The 27,496-nt window shown below is 40.7% G+C and overlaps 2 protein-coding genes across 2 annotated transcripts in view; one reads left to right on the forward strand and one right to left on the reverse strand.

Annotated features, from left to right (window-relative positions):
* The first annotated feature begins 157 nt into the window (after window positions 1-157).
* On the forward strand, window positions 158-14,781 carry dok1b (docking protein 1b). Its single transcript, XM_026353255.1, has 5 exons — window positions 158-522; window positions 10,403-10,726; window positions 11,289-11,385; window positions 11,488-11,660; window positions 12,344-14,781. Exons 1-5 carry the CDS (start codon window positions 466-468, stop codon window positions 13,751-13,753), a joined length of 2,061 nt encoding a protein of 686 aa, XP_026209040.1. The 5' UTR covers window positions 158-465; the 3' UTR covers window positions 13,754-14,781.
* A 6,838-nt stretch (window positions 14,782-21,619) lies between these two features.
* Window positions 21,620-27,496, reverse strand: part of m1ap (meiosis 1 associated protein) — a 36,490-nt gene continuing 30,613 nt past the window's right edge. Inside the window, 7 exon segments of the mRNA XM_026353256.1 lie at window positions 21,620-22,867; window positions 22,870-23,041; window positions 25,109-25,190; window positions 25,455-25,570; window positions 26,118-26,260; window positions 26,408-26,471; window positions 26,984-27,125. Coding sequence (XP_026209041.1) covers window positions 22,830-22,867; window positions 22,870-23,041; window positions 25,109-25,190; window positions 25,455-25,570; window positions 26,118-26,260; window positions 26,408-26,471; window positions 26,984-27,125 — 757 coding nt within the window. The 3' untranslated portion in view covers window positions 21,620-22,829.

The following is a 27,496-nucleotide window of genomic DNA, read 5'->3' on the forward strand; positions in this document are numbered from 1 at the left end:
ATATATAATACTTGATGAAAGATAAAATATGTTTCCACTGTAGGCTGTATATACAAATCTTTATATACAGTCTATGTTTACTCAACATCCTGATTGATTAGACTTTTATTGCGAAAGCGGCGGCCGGAAGCTTAATGGGACATGTGGTGTGTGTCTTTGTAGCGGTCCAGCCCCACAGGAGGAGACAGACAGGGCGACCCGCCGACAACATTTGGACTTTATTTAGCACTGTCAGGACCACCCAGAGACTGTTTGGACCTTTTATACGGTCATCATGACACCGCTAAGTGTCCGACACCGCTACGATAAGTGCGCGTTAACGACCGGGGAGCGGAAGTGAGACGAGGGGAACTCATCAGGGGTGAGAGGGGAAACAAACCCCTCGAGAAAAGTGGTTTTCTTCTGTCAAATTCAACTTAAATCTGACCTCTCTTGACGAACGGGGACCCTGGAGCGTTTGTGGGCATGGACACCCACGTTAAGGAGGGACAACTGTTTGTGCAGCATCAGAAGTTTGGAAAGGTGAGTTCAAGAAAAATCCGTCGCCGCGTCGCTGCAGCTGCGGCGCTGACAGAGAAGAGAAACTGTAGCTACAGACCCCGGAATAAGTGCTTTAATCAAGCTATTTATCGTTAAACTAAACGCCGGCATCGGAGTTATTAAAGCATTATGATAAACAAACAGTTTAGCTGAAGATAAAAATGTTCTAGTTCTTCACGGTCACTAAAAATGAGCTTTAATGCTTCTCTGAAGACGCAGCGCAGGAAACCAGGACATCAACAAGTGCAATGAAGTTTAGTGGAAGTCATAAACTGTTTATATGTCAATACTTAAATGAATCTGCGACGAATGAGGTCAAAAAAGTGTCTGTAAGGACTTTATAGGTGTGATAAAGCAGTGGCATGCGAGTGAGATAAAGTGTGTGAATATATATTGAAGTGAAGATGGAGGCCCTGTGTGGGGTTTCTTATGAATTCACTAATGAGCTGCTATTCAAGGTAGTAAACCAGAAATGACAGGTGATGTGTTCATATGAGTACAGATGTTAAATATGTGTGTGTCCCCTGTCTTCCCCCTCTATCTGGGGACAGAGTGTGTCACTGCTCTGGCCTTGTTTTGATGTGGTCTTCCTGGATTAAACCTGCTGTGCATCTGTGTGTGTGTGTGTGTGTGTGTGTGTGTGTGGATGCATGTGAACTTCTTGCCAGCCAGCTGGTGAAACACCGGTGCACTGGAGTTACCTTCAAGTAAATGGAGAAATACGTGCAGCCAAAGTGGACAGAAGCCGTTTCACATTAAAGGCTGCAAAACTGGAACAGCTAAGACCTAAAAGCTGGAAGTTCACAGAACGAAGGCAGATCCTTACAAAGGGGGCAGACATATTTCTACTTCATCTTAGCACGGTGTACAGCAGTTCGCAACATTGCACACACAATAAACCGCGTTTGTGTGACGGAGTGATCACTCTTTTCAGGCAGGAGTGAATGCAAATGTCAGTGTTAACACCTGTGTGTGTTTGTAGGCGTGTCTTTGTGTTTGCTTCAGTCCTTGGCCTCCATGCAACCTCGCCTTTGGTCTCAGAGCAACGCTAGAAAAGAACTCATTTACGCTTTCAGATTTGTAAAGAGGGTCTTTGTCTCTCAGTCTCTCACTGGTCATATGACATGGACCAACAAAACCTTCTGACCCTGTTTCCTGTCCTGAAATCAACACTTTACAATAGACATTCATACACCCAAAACTCAGTTTCAATGCCTTTTATAGACTATTTACATAGAAAGTGAACAGGCCGAACCTCCACATTTTCAAAAATAATCTTATCTCTGCACAGAAGAAGAAGGAAAATGAAGGGGAAGCTGAATGTTAGTAGACTAGTGTTGAAACTGCTGTGAGGTTTGTATGGTGAATTATGCAATAGCTAGAACTGTCAGTATTCATACATACACACTCACACGTGCTCGTTGCCCAGTGCTTGGTCGGAAAATGTGACTCAATAGTTCAGTGTCCCACTGAAGTTTCTCTTTCTGATTGTTGTTTTACGACTTCTCGAGTATTGGTCGGTATAGAGTTTGTACAGTAGCATGCAAATCATCATCACCACTAGTACTTACACTGTTAATGTGACATTAAAAGTCAGTTGATTACATTTTGTTAAAATTTAGGTCGCCATCAATTAACTTTTACTTGAACTATACATTTTTTAATTTTTTCCCCCTCTCTGCTCACAAACAATTTAACAAACCCATAAGTTGATTGACATGATATTGATAAAAAATGATGACAATCTGAAATTTAATTAATTGAATGTAATTTTTCTTATTTGCATATTGCTCTGAAATAAAGGAAAGTTAAAAATCATTTTTAAAACAAGTGCCTGCATCCAGCAGGTTCCAGCTCCCACAATGTGCATATTTGCATGTTGTCGTGTCTCAAATGAATATGATGTTAATTCCTTCTGTGTTTTTACTCACGGAAGAATCTAGAAGATGGCTTGGGCCGTAAGAGCTTGTCGTGGACTTATGTTCCTCTTTCTTGCCATTTAAGCCTGTGTTTGGTAACTAATAACTAATTGAGTGTTTACAGGAAATGAGGAGGGAAGGGAGAAAGTCTATTTAAGACCTCTATTTCACCAGGATGCCCCCAAGCAGGGAGATCAAACAATGCCAGTCATAAGTTGCAGCTGAAGTTACAAGACAGCGTGACTGCAGTGTTAGAGTTGCGCAATTCTGGGTAAAATATGAATCACAGTTTATTCTTTTTATATTCACAACTGAGATCAGAATTTTGGCTCGTAATTCTTGAGCAAAGTCTTTTTATTATTAATGATTTATTCATTGCTCTCTTTATGAAAGCAAAACGATATGATCGTTACTGAAACAGGGCGTCTGCTCTTAATGATGACACTTTCAAGACAAATGCGTGTGCCGGTGAAGGAATTAATCACTTCTGCTGAAAAATGGTGATCTCCGACGGAAAAATGCAATCAGCATGAGCGACTTCCAATCAACGATGACCCCCGTAACGCAGCTTAGGAGAGAAAAGGTAGCATTCAGTTTCATTCAGTGGATCATCTCACTAGTACAAAAATGGCAGAGTTTCCACCACATAAGAGTGAAACAGCATAGGGAACTGAATTGAGATTGCAATCTTAAAGCTGCTTAAAGCTTAAAGCTATTAATTGTGCACCCCCACTGCACTGATGTTATACTTTGAGCAGTAGTATATTAATTATAAATCGGATCATTATTCGTGGTTTCTAAGTTTGTAATCTGTTCTTACTGTTAAACACTTTAAGTCTTCCGTCTGAACAGAAATAACCTTGATGATGTTATCTGGGTTATGCTTCCAGATTTTGAAAAGCTCTTTCGTAGCCATGCAAGACCATGCCAAGCATAGTTTAACATACTGAGTAGTATTCCTCATGACACGTAAACATCATGAAATGAACCTTTACTAATAAAACACTAAAGAAATCTGAAAGTATTTCCACCACAGACGAAAATATTAGTTTTTCTTCTGACGTCTGTTGCACAAAGGCATTAATAGCATCCAGAGAATGACATATCCCTCTGTCTCGGCCAATGAGCATAACACAGTAATGAAGATGTGTGAATCATGACAAATATATGCAGTGTACTTAGAATGTTTTTCAGTGTATGAAGTAGATATGTGTATATCTTGTCAGGTAAATGATTGTTAAATGTTCTGTTGTTTTAATTAGTTTTCATGTTTGTTGCTGTTGCTGAAATGCAGTAGAAGGATTTAGTGAGAGCACAACTATCTGTACATGCATCCGCTTGTCTGCCACTCAGATCTAGAGCCAATGTGCTTGGACCTGCAGTTTGTAGTTCACCTGCACCCTTTTCTGACTTTCTGCCAGTAAAAGGTGTAGCTAGCTGTATGAATGGTAGAGTAGATGATCCCTTACCACTGAAGACAGCTTCAGGCAGAAGATAGCTGCCATTCAAACTGATGGGGTGTGTCAGGATAAAGAAGTATTATACACCCTGAGGCTGCTAGATTTACATGAAAGTGATTCATATCTAAGGTATGATGTCTAATGACTTAGTGAGTTAGTGTCAGATATCTTATCGCCGGTATTCCACAACATGTTTCTCAGAAAACAACAGATTGCTCTGTTTTTTTATAAGCGTATAATTCTCTGTATAAAATAATTCTCTGTATAAAATAATTCTCTGTATACAGTACGCTCTGCAGTGGGTGCTCTGTATATTTGGACCAGTAGTGATCTTATACTGTGTTGTGTTGGCACTAAGGGAAAACGATTAAGTCCGCACTGAAACAAATACAATTCTTACAGTAATTAGTCATCTTTGACAAATCTTACAAATGTGTAGCTGTGGCCCGAATATATATAGTATTATTTCTAGTTTGCCGTTAAACAGAAACAAAGATTGTTTTACAATCAAACTATGGGCCAACATGAACAATCATTTCTATCGCAAGAGAGACTAGGCTGATTTCCTGGTGTCATACAATGAATGGATCATGTACCATTTTGTTTTTTAAACAAATAAATCTTTTTCAACTTACTAATACACTAATACTACTAATTACGGATAATTAACCAAATATTTTTATCGCATTCAAATAATTTATTGAAGTTCTTAGTTCAATATGAACAAGTTTCTCCAGCCCATACTTGCTGACATGATTAGTTAATTAAATAATTAGTTGATCCAAACTGAAAATCCCCCCTGTGATTATTAAAGAAATGAAACAGGAAATAAAACTAAATACTTTGTTACACCTGGATTAGCAGTTTGGTTTCAACTCTGAATGTAACACAGCCTCCACAATTTGTCATTTCAGAATGAAAAGTTGGACGAAAATCACATTTAGGAAGTTTGTATTGTTTGTGTATAATATTTTGGTTGTAAGCATGCTGTGACATATACTATTGAAGTCGACCTACTTACGGACATTGTTCTCTCAAAATATCTGTCGCTTTTAAAAGTAGCCATTTGTCTGAGGACACACAACGTGCAAACACTAATACTTCACCATGTTCACGGTTCCTCCTTTGTACTTTGTAGACACAGCAGAGGACTGAGGTTAGTTCGCACATATAGTCACAGAGCTTTTCATTGTTTTCCCCTTTAACCCCCCAAGAACAAGAACAGAAACACTTTAATACACAAACTTTTATTCTCATAGACAAATCCCCTCACATGCAGATAACTACACACGCTCCTCCTGCATGTGTCATTAAGGTCTGTCTGTAGCCAGTGGGAACAAGTTGAGTTGTTTAGATGAATAGCATCACGACAGGTAGTAAACAATTACAAAAACACCTTCAGTGTTGACGAACAGGAAGAACAACTGCGCCCAGTGAAGTCAAGGCCTGCTAACTTTCCAAAATAGCTGTTACTAATACTGAATTTCTTAATTTTTTTCAAAAATATGCATGAATGTATTGGCATTTTTCATTTTGATATAAATCAGCAGCAACATTTTCATGTTTATTCTTAAAAATGTTTAAGGAACCTATAGTGTGTTGTATGGAAACGAAGATTTCTTTTTTTTTACACTGGAAATCAGTCAAGAAAAACTGGTAAATGTAAAGTGTGTCAGTTCTTTTTTGTTTTGCAAAGGGAAGTGTTGCATTTCATCAAATGTGATGTAGGTCACAGAAACTGTAAAGCCCTTGTATTGTGTTGTTTCTGCAGGGAAAGTGAGAAATGCAAACACACACATGAACTGGTGTTATACCAAATTTTGCTGTGTTCCTATGAACAGGCAGGTTAGCAGTGAGGAAGTTTCTCTCCCTCTCTGTGTCATGATCTTTTTTGCATAATTTCCACTCAGTGTTTTAGTGACTGATAACGATCTGCTGCCTTATATGGAGCAGCTGTTTCGCGCACACACGCATACGTACAACCTCCACATATATATGCACACAAGGACAACATCGCAGCTACACCCTATTTATGTATCCTGCACAGTTACACTTGCATTGACTGAACAGACTCTTTATGTGTGTGTGTGCACATTAAGACATCAATGCATTAAGGGGATATTAAAAACAATACAAACATATGCACACACTTAGACACAACTGGACGCAGAATAAGGCAGGCAGGCATGGGAATCATGGGTAATGACAATCCCACGCACTTCCTGTCCTTTCTGGCTGTTCATTTTAACAACTTGGATAGTGTGCATGCATTTGTTGACTTAGTTTTTGTACATGCACCTGTGACATTTACTAATTACGGTATAACCTTTGCAGCTTAGATGTGTTTTTAATTTATAACCAAATCAATGTTAATTATTGAATAATATTTTGTTTTTCAAAGACTTCAGCTACAGTTTTATTGAACCCAGCATGCAAATACCACACTCTGATTCACAAGACTCCTATTTATATCATGAGTTTGTAGAAGCCAATGGTTGAAAGCAGTATTAACATGGTTATAACTTTTGTAGTTAGTTTTCATCACCTTTACTTATGAGCTTAGTTTCAGTGGTTTAAGAGAGTTTGTCAGTTTCTATCCAAATGTTCAGTTTAATTAAGTTTTTTCTTTTTACACATAGGTACCGTAGACACAGCAGGTGCTTTCTGCATACTACTACTACTTTTAACTAAACTACTATCTACCGCTCTAGAAAGGTTAGAGAGAGAACCAGGTTATGGTAGCTGCTCACAGATGAGCCTCATTTCAACGCTAAAGAGCTACTAGCAGTTTGCGTTTTTCGTATCATTTTTTGATCGATTTTGAACACTTGTTGTGTCAGTGATGCGCTGGCTCTGTTTCTCACCTCTGATGATAACAGCCTACACACTAAAAAATATTTTTTTCTGCAAATGTCAAGTTCCACGGGGACCACCTTGGCAAATATAACCTCCCTTGTTTTCTACAACTGGACTGATGACTCTACTTCAACTCTTCTTCTGTAGTCTTAAATAGTTAATTACATAGGTGTATTCATTAGTATTTTTGCTGAATTTAGTTTTAATTTCAGTTTATATATATTAAATTACAGTTTTAGTTATACCTTTCTTTAAGGACTCAGGTATAGTTTTGAGTTTGTGCCTCTACTGCCCTGCGTTTCAGCGCAAAGACTGCACTTTACAGACAAGCACCTTCTAAAATAATTGTTACAAATTTAACAACATCGCCCTATATTAGCCTCATGTGTCACAGAGCTGTTAAGTTGTTGCTGCTGTTACAGTGGGCACACAGGCCCCGTGAGCTGCAGTTACAGTAGAGCAGCATAAATTTCAACTGAACTGGATGATATATGTTGGTTAAATATTATCTGAACTGTGCAGAAGAGAAGCTGGCTCATCATGGACTATTTGATGACTTGTAGGTTTTGAGTTAATGTCCCATACACCATTAGCTGGATTTTCCCTGTCGGTTAAGGGATTTTCAAACTGCTGACCTTCCTGTCACAGACAAGAGCAGCTTCCACACCGCTCAGAGAATGCAGGGGAAAACACCGACACGAGGCCTAGAGTGATGTACTGCTGCAAAACACTTATGTCCAGAGGGCACAAGGGATGACAGCAACTTTCCAAATAAGTGTTGAGTTCTGTATCTCTCACACACACACAGACGTCTTTCCACAGACGTTCTTTTTTGTATTCACCTAAGCAGCTTCTTCTTCCTGAGGAGAGTTGGTTGGGACATACCAAATCTATCCACCTCGTTCACTCTGAAAGCAGCGAGACTTTTTGAATGAACTAGGAACAAAGGAAGAAGTTCAGCTGCCATGACTCAACTTCCAGACAACCTGTAAAGTTGCCGTCATGTTCATTGTTAGCACAGAACATCTGGTGTGTAACACACGCTTGCTGTGCATCTTATTCAGTATTGTGTGTCATGTTGTGTGGCCATGTCCCTGTTTATCTCTGTGGAGGAAGAAGTCATTGTTAGCTTTTGTTGTTGTTGTTTCCTCTCTGCCGTCCTCAGCAGGAAAAAAAAAAAGTCACCTCATTTTTAACTGGGTCATAATTTTAACCCGTTAGGGGCGACCACGCTTCACAAATGTTAAACATCCACAATATGCCAGCTGACATTAACATAGAAATGCCCTGGGAAATTGATAACATGTCATCCTAGTAGTTTTTAATGTGATATTTACAGGCAATGGTGTTTTTAGATCTTACCTCCATTTTTTTCCTGTAAATTGACTTCAGTGTTTAGGTCACTGTTCTGTGGTATCACCCACTGATAGCTTTGTAACCTTTGGATTCAGTTTTTGTCTCATTATGTCAAACTGTCGAGGTGTGTCCTTCCCAAACAACACAGCCTTAGATTTATCATTCTACAAAACCCTTTTCCAGTGTAACAGTGCTCTTTGGCAAACTTTAGATATGCAGTGGATAACATGCTTCGTACAATCATGCACCAATATGTGTGTATGGTAGACACGAATAGAGACGTTAACCATTGCCAGTTATTCCTTAAGTCTCTAGTTCTCTAGTTACTCTGGGCTCACTGTGACATTGACTCTGGAGTGATCCAGACTAACTCGTCACAACCTACAGAGAATTAGTTTAACGATATTTTGATGAATATTTTCCAGCTTTATGCACATCGACAGATTTTTGTCTTAAGTCATCTGAGAAGGCATAGTTCACTTCATCAAATGCTTCTTGTGAGCAGCAAAGACCAAAAACTCAACCAGTATCTGATTCGATTTTGGGGGAAATAGCTCTTTTCTCTATGAGCAATGATGACTAATGCTTTAAGTGTGTTCTGCTGCTGTTGCTGATTAAATGCAAGAGGAACTATGGTATATGCAATAGATCTGAGTCAAACTGCAGTACATTCATTACCATCTGCCTCCTCCACTTGCACCACATTAAGTGTCAGTCAGCACAATACAGCAGAGGTAAGAGGAAGACCCGGAAATATAGTTTTGACTCATATCTTCTGTGAACGTTGACATTCACTTTTCTCTCTTCGTCTATTTTTGATTTTTGTTCGTGGCCAACTCTACATTTTGCCTTTTCCTTGTTTCTGTCTGAATAAGCCACATGAAAAATATTTGTTCCTTCACAGGAAAATGCAAACTACATAGATTATATAGATTTGATTTTCTTTTTAATGTCATTCCCCTTCAGCCTTCCCTGACTAAATTTAGAATTAGCTGTCTTTACATAGGAGGCTGGTTTACTAATCTCTAGATGAAACAAGGATGTGTGTTACTTATTGCTGTAATACAAATACCACACATACAAACTTTAAAGAATACAACAGAAAAAAATAAACACTACAAAAATAAAACAAAACAGAACAAAAAAACTTTTCTTTTCTCTTTTTTCATATTTAATTTTACATTAAAATCTGTTATATTAAAATCCTTCCATTTGATTTGTCCACTGCTGTCTATTTTACTGAAATTTCATTCCTGCAGCTCAAAATAGTTTTTAGAACTTTGTTTGGCCCCCGTGAGCTTGTATGCATAACTGACAACGTCGAGGCATGATGACCAAGAGGTATTTCATGGTCCAAGGCATGTAATAGCAACAACAATGTAACAGGCAGCATAATGTTCTCCACAGCTTCTTCAGACCTTTCATGTCTGTCACGTGTGTTCAGGGTGAAGCTGCTCTCATCTGTGAAAAGCACAGGGGACATGCCAGTTCTAGTGTTTTATGGCAAATACCAATTGAGCTCCACGGTGCTAGGCAGTAAGCACAGGGCCCATAAGAGGACGTCTGGCCCCCAGGCCACCTTCATGAAGTCTGTTTCTGATTGTTTGATTAGAGACATTCACACCAGTGTTGAGACTGTGCTGGGAGACACAGCAAACCTTCTGAAAATGACACATATTGATGTGCCATCCTGGAGGACTTGGACTGTCGTCTCCAGTCGTCCAGACGTTTAACTGACTCTGATTAAAAAGTATTTCTTTGGAGCATTGTAGTAAATTACAATATTAATTTTTTAATTTTTTTTTTCCTTATGGTGAACATAACTCTGCTATACTACTCTGTCTGTAGACAGAGTGCACAGCAACTCTAACATTCATCATTCGTATCAGACCATATCAGAAATGCTGTATAATGCCAACAATGAAATGTATAGTGTGAGTTTTTATGACCTTTCTAAATGCTCATCAGCAGTTTCTCTGTCTGCTGGATGGGGATGGGCAGGTGCTGTACAGTGGTCTTACCTAACCTTTTTTACTGCCTGCTGTGGTTGGAAACCTACTGACGTCTTGATGCTGAACCAAACATGAAAGTTGCAGGCTGTGAAACCAAGACAGCTGAAACACATTATAATCTAGAACTACATAGAATTGGGCTGGCTAATGTTCATCGCTGTGAGCAGTACCTTTAACATTACATGTCATTCTGTTGATGCAAAAAAGAAAATCCGCTTTAATTTTGCCATAGTAACATTCCTTCTTTTGCACCCATCAGAAATGGAAGAAGAACTGGTTTGTCCTCTACCCTGCCAGTCAAAATGGCATCGCCCGCCTCGAATTCTACGACTCGCCCTTGGGTGGAGGAAGTGGTCCTGGCGGGGGTTCGGGAGCCGGGTCCAATGAAAAAACCAGGAAGCTGGACAAGAAGATCATCCGCTTGTCTGAGTGCATATCCATCCTGCCGTCGTTGACCGAGACCTGTCCTAAGGAAAACATGGCAGCGTTTTGTGTGGAAACCAACGACAAGACGCACGTGTTTGCAGCAGAGAAGAGCGCTGCTAAGGACTGGATGGACACCATGTGTGACATCGCATTTCAGGTATCGCTACACTTCTCAATGTGTGTGTTATACGAAACAGAGTAACCAGCGGCCTAGTGTGTGTGTGTGTGTGTGTGTGTGAAATGCGGTTGCTGACTAGGACGTGGGCGGATGTGAACCCAAGCTTCTGTGTGTTTTAAAGGTGTTTGACTTTTATTCTCTTAAAATATTTTCGTGCACTCGTTGCTGCTCTGTCGTCAGAAAGACGACAGAAAGAAATGTGTTTTTTCTTATTTTAGAGGAAAAAAAAAAGAAAACGGCTGCTTCAATTTTTGTTGTCAGCAGGGATTTAATTGAATTCTTTCCTTTTGCATGTGTCTATCAGTCTTCCAAAATTTCCCACATGCCCCTGGAGAGTTAATGCAGGGCAAGGCTTCTTACACCCACATACACAAACATGAATATAGCATATATATTTTCCAGAAGGCATACTCCATCTTCTTTGTTTTTTGCTGCATACTCTTTTAGTGTTAACACTGGTAAGCAGCCAGTTTATTAAGCTGCCCTTTTCTGTTATCTTAAAAGCAAACCCCTGGTTGACTGTCAGTGTCTGTGCCCACAGGGTGGAAGTGGCAGCAGTAATACTGCTGTAGACTCTAATGGACGACCACAGGACCTTCAGATGTCTGAAAACCTCATCTACTACTCCAGAGAAGAGGGTAAAGTAACAAAACAGTCCAGTTTCACATAAGCCTAGTACAAAAGATCATTTGGAATGAAGTTAACCTAAGCAAAAACATCCACCCTATCTTCTCTTGTAGTGAATGAATTCTGGGTGAGCATTCAGCGTACAGAGGCGTCAGAGCGTTGTGGGCTGACAGGCAGCTACTGCCTGAAAGCTGAAAATGACGCCTTGATACTGAAGGATCCAAAGAACAAGAGGAACATCCAGGTGTGGCCCTACAAGCTGCTCCGGAGATACGGGAGAGATCGGGTGGGTGTCTGATGCACAGAAGCTCTGTGCTCACGAGACTTGATAACACCTATATCAAGTATAGACACAGATCAGATGTTTGGTGTTATATTTGCACCAGACTGCAACAACTGATTGTAGTGAGAAAGTATAGATAACTAAGTGTGTGTGGTCAGAGCCTCGCCGCCAGAGCATATTTAGCATTAGAGTATGTGCTTGTTTTTGTGTCACTTTGATGCTTTAAAGCTCTAAACTAGGATCTAAAATTGACTGATGACCTTTAAAGTGTCTGTCTGGTTTGTCCACACATGATGTTACCACACGTGTTGGGCTCTTTATGTACGGCGTTGCATTTGCAAAAAAGAAAGTTGGGGCAAAAGCATTCAGCTGCAGATAAGAATTGAGCAAGTTAAAGGAGTGAAGCAACAAAACAGAGAAAACAGCTAATTAAAGTTCAGCGGAAAAAGGAAGCAAGAATTGTTTTAATGCCAAGAAAAATGATAAAAGAGCAATGACGGGAACTAAGCAGGAACTTCTGTGATTAGCTTCCATTATTTCTGCCCCATGTTGGTGTTATCGTAATTTACCTACCTCTGTATAAGTAGTTACACACACTGACACATTTTCAACTCTCCTAACCCTCCCACGTGTTGTCCTTCTTACTCAATTTCTATTTCATTTTCTTGCTTTTCTTCTTTTTATAGGTGATGTTTTCGTTTGAAGCAGGACGGCGCTGCGAGTCAGGCCCTGGTACGTTCACCTTTGACACCAAGCAAGGGAACGACATCTTTTTGCTGGTGGACCAGGCCATCCAGTCGCAGAAGGCGCAGGCTGAGGACCGCCATCTCAGTGGTCTCAACTTTGACCCAGACTGTCCCGCATCGCTGCAACACATACGCCACCCTTCTGGCATGACATCAGCAAGTGGAGACAGCAGCAGTTGCAGCAGTCGAGAGGCAGATAACGATTCAGGTGGCAGCAAACCAGGTTCTGCTGATGGTGTCCTTGGGAAAAGGGAAGCAGGAGATGGAGGAGGAGGAAGAGGGCAAGGGGGAGGAGCAGCAGCAGGGGGCCTTAAAGGCAGGAGTTTGCCAGAACCACCAGCAATGTTGGGGGTTTTAGGAGGAGGAGGGACCCCTCCGCGGTCTCCAAGGTCACAGCCGGCAAAAGGTCATTGCTCAGCTGATGAACAAGCAGGTCTTTATTCTGAGCCAGCTGACTCAGTTCGCCTGCCTCTGCACAGCATCGACTGCCTCTACTCTGACCCGGTGGACAGTATCAAAAGTCAAAACCAAAGCAGTAACCCATCCACCCCACCAGTGCCAACCCCACGCCTCCGACCAGTAGGCGACGACTCCTCGGGAGGCAGCGCGCAAGGGGATCATCACCCTGGAGGCACCAACCACAGGAAGCCCCCAGATCTGTACTCGCACGTGTACGACCGGATTAACCTGGAGCTAAACTCAAAAACAAACGCTCTGAGTCTGAATGGGGCAGCTGGTGGAGGAAGAGGGGGAGGAAGAGCGATGAAGAGTAGTAGGCGACCCCCAGGAGGCCAAGCTGAGGGAGCATTGCCAGTTGGTCTGGAGCACATATATGATGAACCAGAAGGCTGCGCCAAAGTAAGCACAAACATGCCTTCTAGTTTAGGAATAAGTATCTATGATGAGGCCCGTTTAGAGCCCCCCAGCCTGAAGAGACCGGACGAGTTAATGGCCCCGTCAGGACCAGAGGGGAATTACAACACCTCCACCACCGGCAAACCATCAGAGCCCCTGAGGCACTCTCCTCCACAGCTGGGCCCAAGCCGTGGCACGGCTCAACCTGTGACTCAGAGGCTGCCCAAACCTGTCACTGCCCCCAAGCCACCAAGGGGTGTTTTCACTCGGAAGGAGCCAGTGCCACTGCCGCCTGGGAAACATGGAGGTCCTGGCAGTAATGTGAACAACAACAACAACATTTGGGGTGAAGGAGGAGGAGGCGGAGGGGGGAGGGAGCTGTACAGCAAAGTATCCAAACAGAAACATCTACCTGCTAATTTGTGGTACAGCAAGCACCACCAGGCACCGCTGAAATCACCAGATATCATCTATGACAACTTGGGAGATATTTGATATCTTTTTTTTTTTCTAAGTGAACCAAAGCGAAACATTTGTTTCTTGAACACGATGATGCTAGAGGCGAAGAGGAGATGCTGAAAAACCTTTGGTCTTGCAGTTCTTGTACGGACTAAGCACATTCTCGCGTTTCATGTTTCTTCCATCTATGGACTGGAATAATTGTTCGAGACAGTTGATTCATTCGGGGTGGATTAGCTCGCAACTATAAGAGAACCACATCATGGCTGCATTTTGTGCAGCTATTGCAGGGCCACCCTCTGAGCGCGTTTGTGTATTTGGGAAAGACGGAGTGAGTGTTTGCATGGTCAAACCCATAATTGGTGTACCGAGCCACAGTGTGGTTTGAGCCAGCCACTTCACTGTAACGCGCACACACACACACACACACACACACACACACACACACACACACACACACACACACACACACACACACACACACACACACAGAAACCATATGGATTTGCCAAAACGAGCTCGGCCTAGAGGCTTCAATTTAACAAGCTGAGAGCGCGGCTTGGCTCTTTTTATATAAAGCATCTGCCGTGTTATGAAGTGACTGGGAAACATGTTTTTGCACTGCTGCTTTTCTGGAGTTAATGTTTGACTGGTTCGGAGTCGTTGTGATGGCTCAGACTTTACAAAAACTTTTTTTTTTTTTTCCTCTTTGTGTTTTCTGGACTGATCAGTTTAAATCCCAATAGATTTTTCAGCCCAGGACACTAATATGCAACATGGTTTCATGTTGGATCCACTAAATGGAAACATGTTGTTGCTATTGTTTTGGAGGATGCATGAAAAGTGGGATTTTAAGACCCCATTGGTCATAGGTCCTCACGAGGCCGCTGAACTACAGGGGTGACTTCCTGCACAATATAATACCGTTCTTTATGTTTCTATGTACAGACAACCTAAATATCAAACTAATCACTCCCCTGCAATGTGTCTGTATATGTATGTGTTAGAAACAGCTGTGCTGTGTGTAAATACAACTACTAATAAAAATGGCTTATAGAAAAACATCAGTATTTTTCCATAGTTGATCTGTAAACAGGTGATCTCTTGTAATTGCTGCATCATTACTTCCCCACTGGATGTTTTTCCCATCATGAGCCAATCAGACAGTTCTTAGAATTCCAAAGAGTTTCTGTTTTGCACAAAGCGGGACAGTGAAATGGTCTGACCTCATCCCTCACTTCTCTTCCCCCTGCCACGCTCTGTTTTTGTTGCTTCAGTCCGTTTCCAACCACTCAATCACACCGTTAAAGTTAAGCCTCAAAAACGAAACAAAGCCGTTCTTTCTTACTTTCTTCCTTCCTTTCTCCCACTCTGCATTAACTGTTGTTTGGTTGCTGTGGTGACAGTTAATAGCGGCTGGTTTGTGTCGGACACGCTGTGCATTTTAACTGCGGTGAGATACCGTAAGAGCAGGGCAGGAGTACAAGATGGAAAGATGAGGAGAAAAAAAGGGGAAGACAGAAGGAAAGAACAGCTAATTGACACGTTGAAGAACGGCGCAGAGAAAGAGGAACGTGTGTGTTTATCCTGAGCTGAGGATGATGAAAGTGAAAAGAGACTGACTTAAAGACAGAGAGCAGAGATGAGAACGCTGCTGACACGATGAATGCTGGCTGCATGAGCCTGTGTCTGCTTGGCTCACTCACAGGTACAGACTGTTCCCGACTGGTGCTGCTGCTCTTTCTTCCCGTCATTCCTATTTATCCCTCCCTTGTTTTTCTGTCTTTATTTCTCCACCTGCTGCTGAAGTACTCTTTTGAACAGGAAAGCAAAAAGTAACTGAATCACATCTTGAGGGTAAATTTCCTAACGCCCCTCCTGTCCCTCCTGAGTGGGGGAAGAAAAACAGAAAGAAAAAGTGCAGCGACAAACTTCTGTATTTTTCATTAAACTCTAGTTGAACTCATTGGAAAGAAAAGTGCGGAGAGAGGACACACACACACACACACACACACACACACACACAGACAGAGTTCAACACTTCGATGGTAAAGCATATAAAACAAAGTGTTTACACATTTACAGTGTATCTGTTGTGTGTTTGTTTGTGCAGAGGAGCAAACTGTGGTCATACAGTGACCTGTACCTGGCTGTGAGAGTGAACATTTCTTCAGTGGCCGGTACCAGAAGGACGAGGCCAGTCCGTGTGTTTGCTGTACACCGAAAACATTAAAAAATGAATATGTAGCAGAAGGTCAGACTTTCAGCTTTGCGTGTTCCTTTGTTGAGATGCGTTTTAATCATCGTCCTGCTGCATGATGAAGCTACTTCTTATCCGCTTTGCTGTATTTCTGTAATTCTACTACTTCTGCTGCCATCATGATATCATCAGTAAAGTTTAGTGACCATTTCCATCCACTGGTTGAAGTTACTTTTGGTCTAATCAGTCCATAAAACCTTGCAGCTGAACTTTTGTGACCTCTGTACTTTGGATGTTATGTTATATTATGTTGCAAATTCCGACCGGGCTTCCCATCCTTTCTGCTGATGAAGGGTTTGCGTCGTGGGATACAGCCTCTGTACCTGTGTCCTAAATCACTTAATTGGTTATAATGTCTTAAAATACTAAAGGTATAATTCAGTATTTTGGAAAATACACAAATGTGCTTGCTTACAGAGAGTCTCATGACTTTATGATAAATATGAAGCTGTATATGAAGCTATTGCCATCAGGCAATTAGCTTATTTGAAATAAATCCTGGGGAAAAAATCTGCCCTGGCTCTGTCTGAAGGTAACATCAACCTACGGGTACAAAATTACAGCGTTATCTGTTCAATCTGTACAAAAATCTGAAGTGTAGAAACAGCAGTGGGTGGTTTTCTGGGAGTGGTAGTGAGCAGTCATTTCCTGTAGGTGCCTGAAAACCACACGGTAACATCTCCACCCAGTTGACATGAATGAGGGGTACAAATCATTAGGAACGCCTCTTCATATAATCAAGTCTAGTCCAACTCCACCGACCACTACAACCTCAGTCATAAACATATAGTAGAATTCATGGCAGAGCTGCTGTATTGTTTGAGAATAATAGGTCAAAATGAACTAATTGGCTCTTGATTTTGTGCTGCAGTGGAGACTGTCTTGACGATGAATAGGTGTGTGTATGCTGTCAGGTTTGTTCAGCTTACAGTATATCAGCTCAGGGATGTCAGTGAGTCTTACGGCCAGGTCACTTCACATGCAATCCTGTGTCGTGTGTGTGTGTGTGTGTGTGCTCAAGGTTGTTAGGCTCATAATGAAAGCTTATCAAAAAACCTACTTCATAGTTTCACATCCACTTCTGTGCATTTTCTCATGTTTTGGAGAAATATCAAGTCTGTAGAGAGGCACTGAATATTTAGTTGCAGAACTCGTGAAACAAAAAGTGTGAACAGTGATGACAAGCATGTTGGTTTCAGCGCAGTCACACATGCACCGACTTTAACATAACGTACATAATTCAGCCTACATGTGTGAACGTCTCTATGTGTTTGTGCTGTTTCCAGCCACATACCTCGCCATATTGTTGGTCAGGCTGTTTTCTGCGCAGGTTTGAGGTCTCCGCCTTTCTGCATGTCTGACATCAAACACACAATGTTCAAATGTGACTGGGTCCATCACAAGCTTCCTGTCCTCTGCTCTGTTTATCCTCCACATTGTGTGACTGTCTTCTTCCTGTCCCGTCTCTCTCTCTCACCTTTTAAAGGTCATGTCATATTTACTGAAAGAGAAGAAGAACAGTCTAACACCAAGGGCCACTGAAACTAGACTTTGTGGAGGCTAGAGTGTTTCTACATACAGAAACCTATTAAACAAGTTGAAAAGCTTATTACTGTATGTTGCTGCTGTGCTCTTGGGAGCCTCCCCCCAGATCTGTGTCTTGCTTACGATCATGTCAGCTCTGCAGGCACTTCCTCTGACCTCATGGTCTCTGATACAGTATGTATTGTCAGCTGTGAGCCCTTCTATAGAGAGGTCTTTCAAAAACATGTCCAACTAATGCAATTTACCACAGGTAGACTGTATGTTCAAACAGAGTGCAAAGCAATTTTTATAGGTGCTACTTTGCAAACAAGGGGCATTGGGATGACACACAAGGATGCAAGTCCAAACTGTTTCCACGCTTATCCCAGAGATTTATGATTTCTGTCCTGAAGTGGCAGTTTCCGATGAGAAAATGGTTTAAAATGTGAGTGAATTTTTCAATGCAGATCACGCAGCTGTATGAAGTTTTCACACCTGTCAGCTGCACTTCTTAATATAAAACACATTACAGGTGAAACTAAGCTGCAGTTCCTTGTTCTGTTTAAAGGCCGCGGTAAACTAAAAATAAGATCTTTCTGTTTTGTTCAGCTCACGAGGATTCACATGTTCTGCCTTTAGACACACCGAAACCGCCCGGTTTCCTCTCATCTGTGACTGTGCAGACCACCTGCTTCTATTTTTAGCTCTGTGTGGGCAAGCCCATTCAGTCGTGTAAGTCTGAAAGACAGTTTCATTCACTCTCTTTTGGCTCGCACAACTACTGATTATAAAGGAAATGACAGCTTCTCAATCAAGATAGTGGCTCTATGGCCTCAAAAGTACAAAGTCTTTTGATAAACTTTGATTAATATATGTGTAAAGGAGTGTGCTGTGACTCTTATTCATTTTCACTTTTTATTTTGGTATCACAGCTAAACCAGTTCTACAAAATGTATAAAACACCAACTCGATTCATAATTCCACGAGTTTCAGCGTTTTCTTTCTTGATCAGCTTTGGCAAAAAGATATGTGGTTCTCAGCGGGATTTAAGTCTATGAGTCTGTCTCAAAGACATGTTAATTAGATTGCCGATTGCCAGACTTTTTTAGGCGTTTGTAGGAGTAGAGCTCTTTTAGATATCTGTCAGTAGGATCATAGTTCAGCTCCTGTAGTCTACTGACTTCACCTCCTCACTTCCTCCTCACAAAGATGCACTTCCTTATTCCGTTCTTACTCAGTCACTTTTGAGAGTCGATTTTACCCTGCCTGTAACCTTAATATGAATTGTGTGTCTTTGTGAGTTGCTGCTCTGTGCGTATGAGAATCCTGCAGCCGTTGAGGACAATTACAGGAAAGAGACAGTGTATTATAGGTTGTGAGACAGATAGAGATTCTGACAAAAGTTTTTTTTTCTGTTCTGAACATTGTAGCACAGAAGGAAATGGAACATTAAGAAAAAAGCAGGAAGTCACAACGCTAATATTATCCTGACTCACATACAGAGGCTGGTGAGACACAGAAAAAAATACTATATCACTTTGAAAAGGGCAGACTACAGATGTTCTTTTTTGAGGTCATGATGGAAAAAGAAAAAGAAAAAGATATGCAAAACACCTTCTTAAGTAAGAAAATATTTTAGTAAACCACATAAAATGACAGACGTTTCAAGAAACAGGAAGCCAGGATATCTACGGAACGTATAAAAATACACTGAGCTTAATGTAGTGGAGCCATAACAGTGTCCAGAGTGTCCAGTCGATGCTGACAGAGGTCCAAGGACATGTGTTTAGTGGGTGCAAACTGAGACAGAGTGTTGCAGGGAAAGGTCATTTCTACACCCTCAGGAAATGATGAATCAAAACTTAAACAGTAGGAGTCTAATCAACTGATCACTGTCTGCAACGAAACATCCTACCACCTCCTCTGTTTTGTTTCTTTTTTTTATATAAAGGCATCACAGCCTTATATACCTCCCATGAACCGTTTGGTTATAGTGGTTGGGATTAAATGTAAATAACTTAATCATTCAACAGTATATATATATATATATATATATATATATATATATATATATATATATATATATATATATATATATAGACACACACACACACACTTTCACTGCTGGGCAAAATATCAACTGATTTAGTCCTCTAAGGTGCTTCTGCACTGGTTTCATTTTAGTGTAAGTTTCACAGCTTTGTTTCGATGCTATTATCTAACTAGATCTTGCTAGATAATCACCAAATCCACATGGCAACCAGTGTAACAAGTGACGCTGAGTGAACAGTTGTCTATTAAGAGCATACCAGAGACTAACCTCTGGCCATGACAATGATACAACGTGTATTAAAGAAAAGCTTCAATAATTGTTGCTACATGAGATGTAATTTAATTTAATTTAATTTTGCCATGAAAAACTTTTTTTTCTTTAGCCTCAAGGTGAATATAGCATCTCAAGATAAAGGTTTCACACTAATAAAGTTATACCGTGCAGTGACTATTTATCAGCAAATGACTCAACTGAAACTCTGGCACAAACTTAGTGGCAAGAAAAAGTAACTACTTTAAATTTCCTGCTTTCTGCGTAGGTTGTTTATGATCTGTGATCTGATCTTCACCGAAGTCACTAATATCAACAAACACAATCTTTCTAAGGTGATAAAACAATAACAGTCGTGATCTTTCATGTCTATATTGAACACATCCATTTAACATACTGAGTGATGGTGGAAAAAGTATGTGAAACAGTGTTTTATTAGCAGGTTGGACCACCTTTGGCAGTAATGACCTCAAGCTAGTGCTTACTGTAGCTGTGGATTAAACCTGAAGCACCTTTTAGAGAAACTCTGGACCTCACAGAGCTGCCTAAGCTCAAACATATTCCTGGGATGCCTGGTATGAACAGCTCTCTCCATGTCATCCCACAGCATCTCTAATAGGTCGAAGGTCTGGCTCTGACTGGGCCGCTCCAGAAGGTGGATTTTGTGTTGTATTCTGTAGTAGATTTATGCCATGTTTAGGCTCATTGTGCTGCTATGTCTGCCAACTTCTTCTGAACTTCAGCTTGTGGACAGCCACCCTGAGAGTATCGCACAGGACACCTTGATAGGAAGTCATTTTTGTCCTCCTGTCCAGTAGGACAAAAATGACTTCTTGACACTGCATATAATAGTAGTCACCACATGTGCAGCCACAATTATGAAGATACTACTATCTGTCTATCAAAGCACCCTGCGGGTGGAACAGTGAGTGCTAATGGTTAAATAGGTTAGGTCACAAGTTTAAATAAGGTTTAGTTTATTGATGACTCATAAACATCGGACCTATAGTGCCATACATTCATACATAGAAGTTTGAGATTAATTATTGAGATTAATTATTTTAAAAAAGGAAGTTACTTTTTATGTACAGCAAAGATTTAACCTATCAATAAATGACATCTTCACTGACGTTGTGGGTTTTGAACATATGACATTTATGTTGCGCTAGCATCCTGCAGGTGGAACAGTGTGTGGTAAAAACCTGAAGGTGGTTAGATGCCCTCTTTTCAGAGCGAATCTACTACAGGCTGCTTCACCTTAAAGAGTTCCTATAGTAGCTCTCTCACTATAATGGTATTAATACACAGTTGTTCATAACATCAGTTCCTTTGTAGCAGTGGTTAGTTACACACAGCAGACAATAAATAGATTAAAAAGTGTCCAATGCTCACACAACATGGAAGCTTAACAGTAACATGAGTGAGTCAACAGACGCTTGTGTGGCGAAGTCAGTAACAAGAAACAAACTAAGAACCTTCTTAGAAAAGAACGACAGATAACAAACCTCCCAAAACCTAGAACATTCCCTGACTAATGTTTTACCATGTGTCAAACTCAACTCTGCAAACACAAACAATCTCAGTTTTGTCATCAAAGGTCACATCCTATTAATCTCTACCAGTTGTGACATTTAATGAGTGAACACTGGCTTTGTTCCTTTGACCTTTTTTTGGGGACAAATATGCTGCTATTGTTCTATTCTAACAAATATATGATGTTCACACACATTGACTCGACTTCTCTGAGCTAAGTGATGACTGAAGAGTGAGCGAGAAGACGGAAAGGATGGAGAGAGAGAGAGAGAGAAGTGGGTAAAATGTCAGCAGGCAGTGTTGAGTGCCCTGTTGAGTTTCTCTTTAGAGACAAAGGATCGTTGTAGTTGTCATTTGTGAATGTGGAAGTCCTGTGGCATCACAACATCGTGAAGTAATTTGCCACTGGGTAGTCCCTAATGTTATAAGGTTCAACAAGGGGGTGGAATGGCGGGAGACTGATTAAGCCTGTGTGTGGGTGACAAAGCTTCCTGATGACTGATGACTTGACGATAAACGTGTCTGACTGACCATGAATATGTACGTATGGGCATGAATCAATAGCTACATTTGTGTGAATGTAATACTGTGCACATACCAACCACTAATGTCCCAACACAAACCTAAATCGAACCCTATCCAAATCTGTAAAACCCAGTTTTTCGTCAGCGCTAACCTTTTGTCGTGTACATTTTTCCATATTCACGTTTTTACATTAAATACAGGAGCTTTTTTAAAAAATCAGTTTTCTCTCATCTCTGTTCGTCTTCCATCTACCCCGCCCCATCCAGGGTCCTTTTCGACCCCCGGAGAGAGAGCTTGTTGTGGGGGTGAAGGAGAGCAGAGAGGCCCCTCTGTCTGCTGCTTTATTCTCTGTCTCATTAAAACAGTGGAGCTGTGTTCAGACTGGGGCTTAAGGGCAAAATGGAAAAGGAATGTGCATATGTGTGTGTTTGTCTATAAGTCTCTGTATGCTATGGCTGCAGTATGTCTGCTTGATTCTGTGTTAAGCTGCGTGTGCTGTGGGTGTTCTGTAACATGAAAACAATGCTTTTTATACATCCATCAGTTTTTAATCTCCCTTTGATCTCCCACACCACCCACCTTTTCTTCTTTTATTGGTATTTGGTGGCTATTTTCCATTCCTTGTTGAGGCTGTTGGCTCCTTCAGGCTTCCACTGTCACGCTATTTTCTTTCTTTCTTTTCTTTTCTTTATTTAATTTTTCATTCTTTGCAGTGTGTCATTTTGACATTTTGCTGCCTCAGCAGTCTAGAGGTGGCAGTGAACTGAAACTTTCCTTTCTCACACACATACACATGCGCGTACACAGGCTTGTTAAATTCACATCTAGCTGATACTATTTGTGTGGTGAAAATCAAGAAGCTGTAACCACACAGAATGTGCTACACTGCGTCCCTCTCTCTCTCCCCTTTTTCTGTGTTGCTCTCTCAGTCCAAACGCTCCAGTGTCTTACTGTATTACTATGGAGTCGAAGTCATCGTCTTCTGTTGAGAAGGAGCGGGAGCCTGGCGGCTTCCACTGCTGCTGGTGAGGAGCATCAGAGCTGGACGGGAGGCCTTAGCAGGAGCAGGCCCCATGGATAAGGAGTGGGGGGAGGCAGAGGGGAGAGGAGCCACAGTGGCCCTGGCCTTGCTCTTTGTTGCCAGTTGGCGACTCTGTGGCTAAATGGAGACAACATCGAAGCAACAATCAAGCATATTTATACATATTGTACATACAAGCACAAATGTAATTTAAACAAAGAAAGAATTAGAAACTTTCACTTGATAATACAGCAGAAAAGGGACACATGGGATTCATACAATACAGAGGACAAGAAAAAGGGAGCTGGGAGAAAGACAAAGGAGGAGGCTCTAAAGGAGGTGGAACACGAGAGATAAAGAATTACAGAGGAAAAGAAGAAGAAGAAGCAGGAAGCACAAGCACACATAACGTGTGTCTATAATCAAAGGCAAAAATGTAGTTGTACGGTATTAGATGTTGTTCCAAAGGAGAGACACTAAACAAAAGCTGAACAGATGAACCTATTTTCTGTGTTTCGATGGCGTAGTCAACTATTTGCATGTCAGCAGCCTTATCAAGCCAGATTAATCACACTGCCAACAGCTACTCGCTCACAGGTCACAGTAAGCCACAGCAGTATGGCTGGATGATCCACCTGTAAAGCTAACTCTATGAAATAATGCTGTAAAACATTTTGGTATCTGTGACGACACAGTAGCTAAAGGATTTAAATTACTGCCACACGCTAAAGTACATCCTGTACGTCGACTGTTACACTTGTAGACAAACTTATATTATGAATTGGTCTGAACGTCTGAGCAGAGGTGTATAAAGTACACAAACTCAGTGCTCAAGTAAACTTACAAGTACTTGTTGAGAAATATATTCCACTACTAGTAGAAGTACCCTTTAATTTGTCAACTGAAGTAAACATACTAAAGTACTAAATGTTACTAAAGTACAAAACTAAAAGTACTCCACTAAGAAAACAGTGTATTTTAAACTACTGTTGAATTGTTCTCAAAGATAAAAATTAGGACTAAAATGTTGTTATCTACAGGCTGTGGAACAAAAACAGCACTCAGTAAAGGGGGGCTGTTATAAACCACCTTACATTGTGGCAGATATTTAATTCATCATCAATCAATCAATCATCATAATTAATTATTTTTAAAAGGATTTTTATAAGAATCAAATTCTGTAAAAAGTAACTATGTTCAAATAAATGTGCTGCAGTACAATATTTTCCCTTTAGTCAAGTAAAGTTAAGTAACTTAAATACTTGAGTACAGTAAAAGTACTTTGCTACGTATCACCTCTGCTTCTGTTATCGATCTTTTGCGAATTATGTTTGACAGAAACTTCAGGTGATGAGAAAATATCCCAGTACTGCCACCTCAGCTAGTTTCATCAGTGCTCGTGACTCAGTATGAAAAATGATTTACAGCATAATATGGTAGAATGAGAAAATATAATCTCCTCCTGTGTTTTAGTTCTTGATCTACATGAAATCAGATTTGACTCTACTCAGCGTTTGATCTCTCACATACATGATTATTTACCACAATTCTGAGTTGCACAATACTGCACTGTTAACTCCACTACATTTACTTAACAGCTTTAATTTCTAGTTAGATTTCTGGTTAATATTTTACATAAAACCCATGTAAGTCCTCATCTTTTAACTGAATAACTGTTCAGTTAATCTAATGCAAGTATGTGCATCATCTCACAGCCTCTCAGTTTTGTCTTGCAATGGTTTGGAGGCTTATGTCTAGCACTAGGTTGGGGCCGCACAGAAATAATAGTGTTGTGAGCCTTATGGCTGAATAGAAACATTTTATAGTAACATAATATGACTAAATACTGTATTATCACCACTGAAGTTGTCATTTTGATATGAGTCACACACAATAATTTGCTGAATCACTTCCTTAAATCAGAGACCTTAAACTTTTAGAAGAAGTACATGGTTGTGCTTGTGTCTGTCTTTTTCTAAGCATTTAACCATCATGCAGAAAGTGCTGCCATCTAGTGAGTGAGGAAGTGAGCAGAGAGGAGGAATTTGTATTAGTGTATCAGTACATTAATGAGGTTTCTTCCTGCTTTGAGTTGCAAACTGCTATCTACTTATGTTATGACCATAACTTGGGTTATAATCACATACTTATATATATGAGCAGACAATAGCGAACTTTAAACTGTCATAAAGTTTTTGTGTTTACCTGCTGTGGATGTCTGCTGCCTGTGGTTTTAGGGCCCTCTGCTGCTTGACGTTGGTCTCTGTGGGCAGCTGCTGACTGCAGCCTGGAATCAACCATCATCAATATGTTGTCCTTATATTGTTATTAGTATATATAGTATAATAATCACATATCACTTCAATCTTACATTATAGGATATATAATCTAGATTTTCATCACAACCTTTATTATAATCGTCATGCTCTGTTAAGTCATCATCATCACCCTCACTCAGTTACAGTGTCATTGCCCCTGCTTAAGATTTATTTGCATTGTCCTCCTTAATCACATCACCCTCCTCATCAAACTGACACCCGGTGGTGCTGACCTGTATGGGTACCGTGGCTGTGAGTAGAGGCCTCTGTTCCTGAGGTGATGGTAGAGGTTGCTACTTAGAGACAGGGGGTTGAACACAGACTCCTCATCCAGCTGAGTGAGACAGCCCTGACAGAGAGAGACAATGTGCCGTCATCAACCAAAAAACCATTACTCACTACTGTGTTTACCACTTGGTAAACAAGCAAATCAATTAACTGAAGTGAGAATCACAGGGAATGACATGTCCTTTGTGTGAAAAGGGTGAGAATAACAGGTTCTTCTTTTCTGCTTCTCGTCATTACAATCATGTGATACACAGTATGACCTGAATATCTTTAGAATATGTACTCAGATCATTGTTTCCTTCCAGTTGATGATGATGCTAATTGGCAACAGCTTTAATTCAGATGAGATGGTCTAAATCAAGTTTGCTTAATGTTTTATCCAAATTTCACTTAGTGATTGCCCTTTTGATGCAGGGGAAGTTAGAATAACCCTATTATGCCTGACTCTGTACTAAGTTTCAACTCACTACAGATAGTGAATTGTTTCAAAGCAGTGAACTTTGCATTTTGTTCCTAGTATCAGTACACATGCAGGTGATGAATATGTCTGCTTCTGAATACCTTAGTCTACTTCTGTAATTTTTTATGCATAATAATAGTGTCCTAACCTGGACAGTGTGCATAGCGTCAGCTGCAGGGTCCTGGGTTGAGACGGGCAGTGAGCAGGGCAGCAGCAACTCTCTGGACACCACAGGTTTCAAGAGGAGGGAAAGGGACGGGGAAGACTGGAGGATGTAGTGTGAATACACACCTACGCTTACAAACACACACACACACACACACACACACACACACACACACACACACACGCACGCACACACACACACACACACAAGGAATATGAGAGAACACAATGACAAATTAAAATGATTACGCTCTCTCACATACATCCACAGACCTGATGCTCCAGCTGCAGACCTCTGGATGGGCTCCACCTGCAACAGCAGGAACAAGTCACGACTCTGAAAGAGAGACACACAAATCTGACATAAAACATCTTCTTTCTTTTATACAAAACAGGGGAATTCTGAGTGTTAATGTTACAACAGGCAACAAGTGACACGAAGCTCAAGTAAAGTTTTTTTCCCCCAATATTTAGTAAATGATTAAACTTAGTTCTGTAGTATAATTGCTTTAGATTAAAAATTGATTTGACTGTTTTATCCTTAACAGAAACTATTTTACTCATAATATGTTATCAAATTGTAAAAAGGATCTAGTTTCTACCAACACAGACAGAAATACAGAGAACAGCAGCATGTTTATACATGCAGCTACAACAGCAGCTACATATAGAAATATGTCTAAATGTTTGATCCAAATAAACACAGGGACATGAATTTTTCATAAGCTGGTGCAAAACTTCTGTTATTGACAGATTTATATAAATGTTATTTTTGACTGTTTCTGTAGCTGCCGTTGCTTCTCACAAAAAAACAAAAACAAAAATAGGACAGTGAGCACATTCACACACCCGGAGTGTGTGGCATAGAGCATGAAACAGATTGTGGTTGGTCTCCATTTCATCCCAGTCCAGCTGCCAGCAGGTGGTGGGGCAGATCACCAGCGGCAGGCCGTACAACACACTCTCACACACTCCATCTGCACGCAGAACCCTGAAACACGCAGACACACACACACACACACACACACACAGATACACACACAGACGACACTGGTTAGCTTTCAGACCGAGAATGAGGAACGCATGTGTCTACAGTATTTTATAGCCCCTGTAACTTCATTACTCAAAGCTGTTATATAAGAAGGTTTACGTCAAAGAAAACCACATCCATCTTCTCTCAGCTCTTCTAAATAGTCAGTAGATCATGTAGAACAGAGAATGACATCATCTTTGCTGTGGTAAATTTAACAGTGAAACTGTCCTCCAGCTTAATTTTAATGCTATTGCTGTAAAACGTGACTCATCAGTATGTAAAACACACACACACAGTACAATAACTTTTGGACTGACTGATATGCAAAA

The sequence above is a fragment of the Anabas testudineus genome, chromosome 18 (genome assembly GCF_900324465.2).
Source record: "Anabas testudineus chromosome 18, fAnaTes1.2, whole genome shotgun sequence".
NCBI classification, from domain to species: Eukaryota; Metazoa; Chordata; class Actinopteri; order Anabantiformes; family Anabantidae; genus Anabas; species Anabas testudineus.

Bases quoted from the DNA above. Each gene is read 5' to 3' on its own strand.
- dok1b (XM_026353255.1), top strand. From the start codon at position 466: ATGGACACCCACGTTAAGGAGGGACAACTGTTTGTGCAGCATCAGAAG. The intron at 523-10,402 runs GTGAGTTCAAGA...TGCACCCATCAG, and splicing joins AGCATCAGAAGTTTGGAAAG to AAATGGAAGAAGAACTGGTT. The intron at 10,727-11,288 runs GTATCGCTACAC...CTGTGCCCACAG, and splicing joins TGTGTGACATCGCATTTCAG to GGTGGAAGTGGCAGCAGTAA.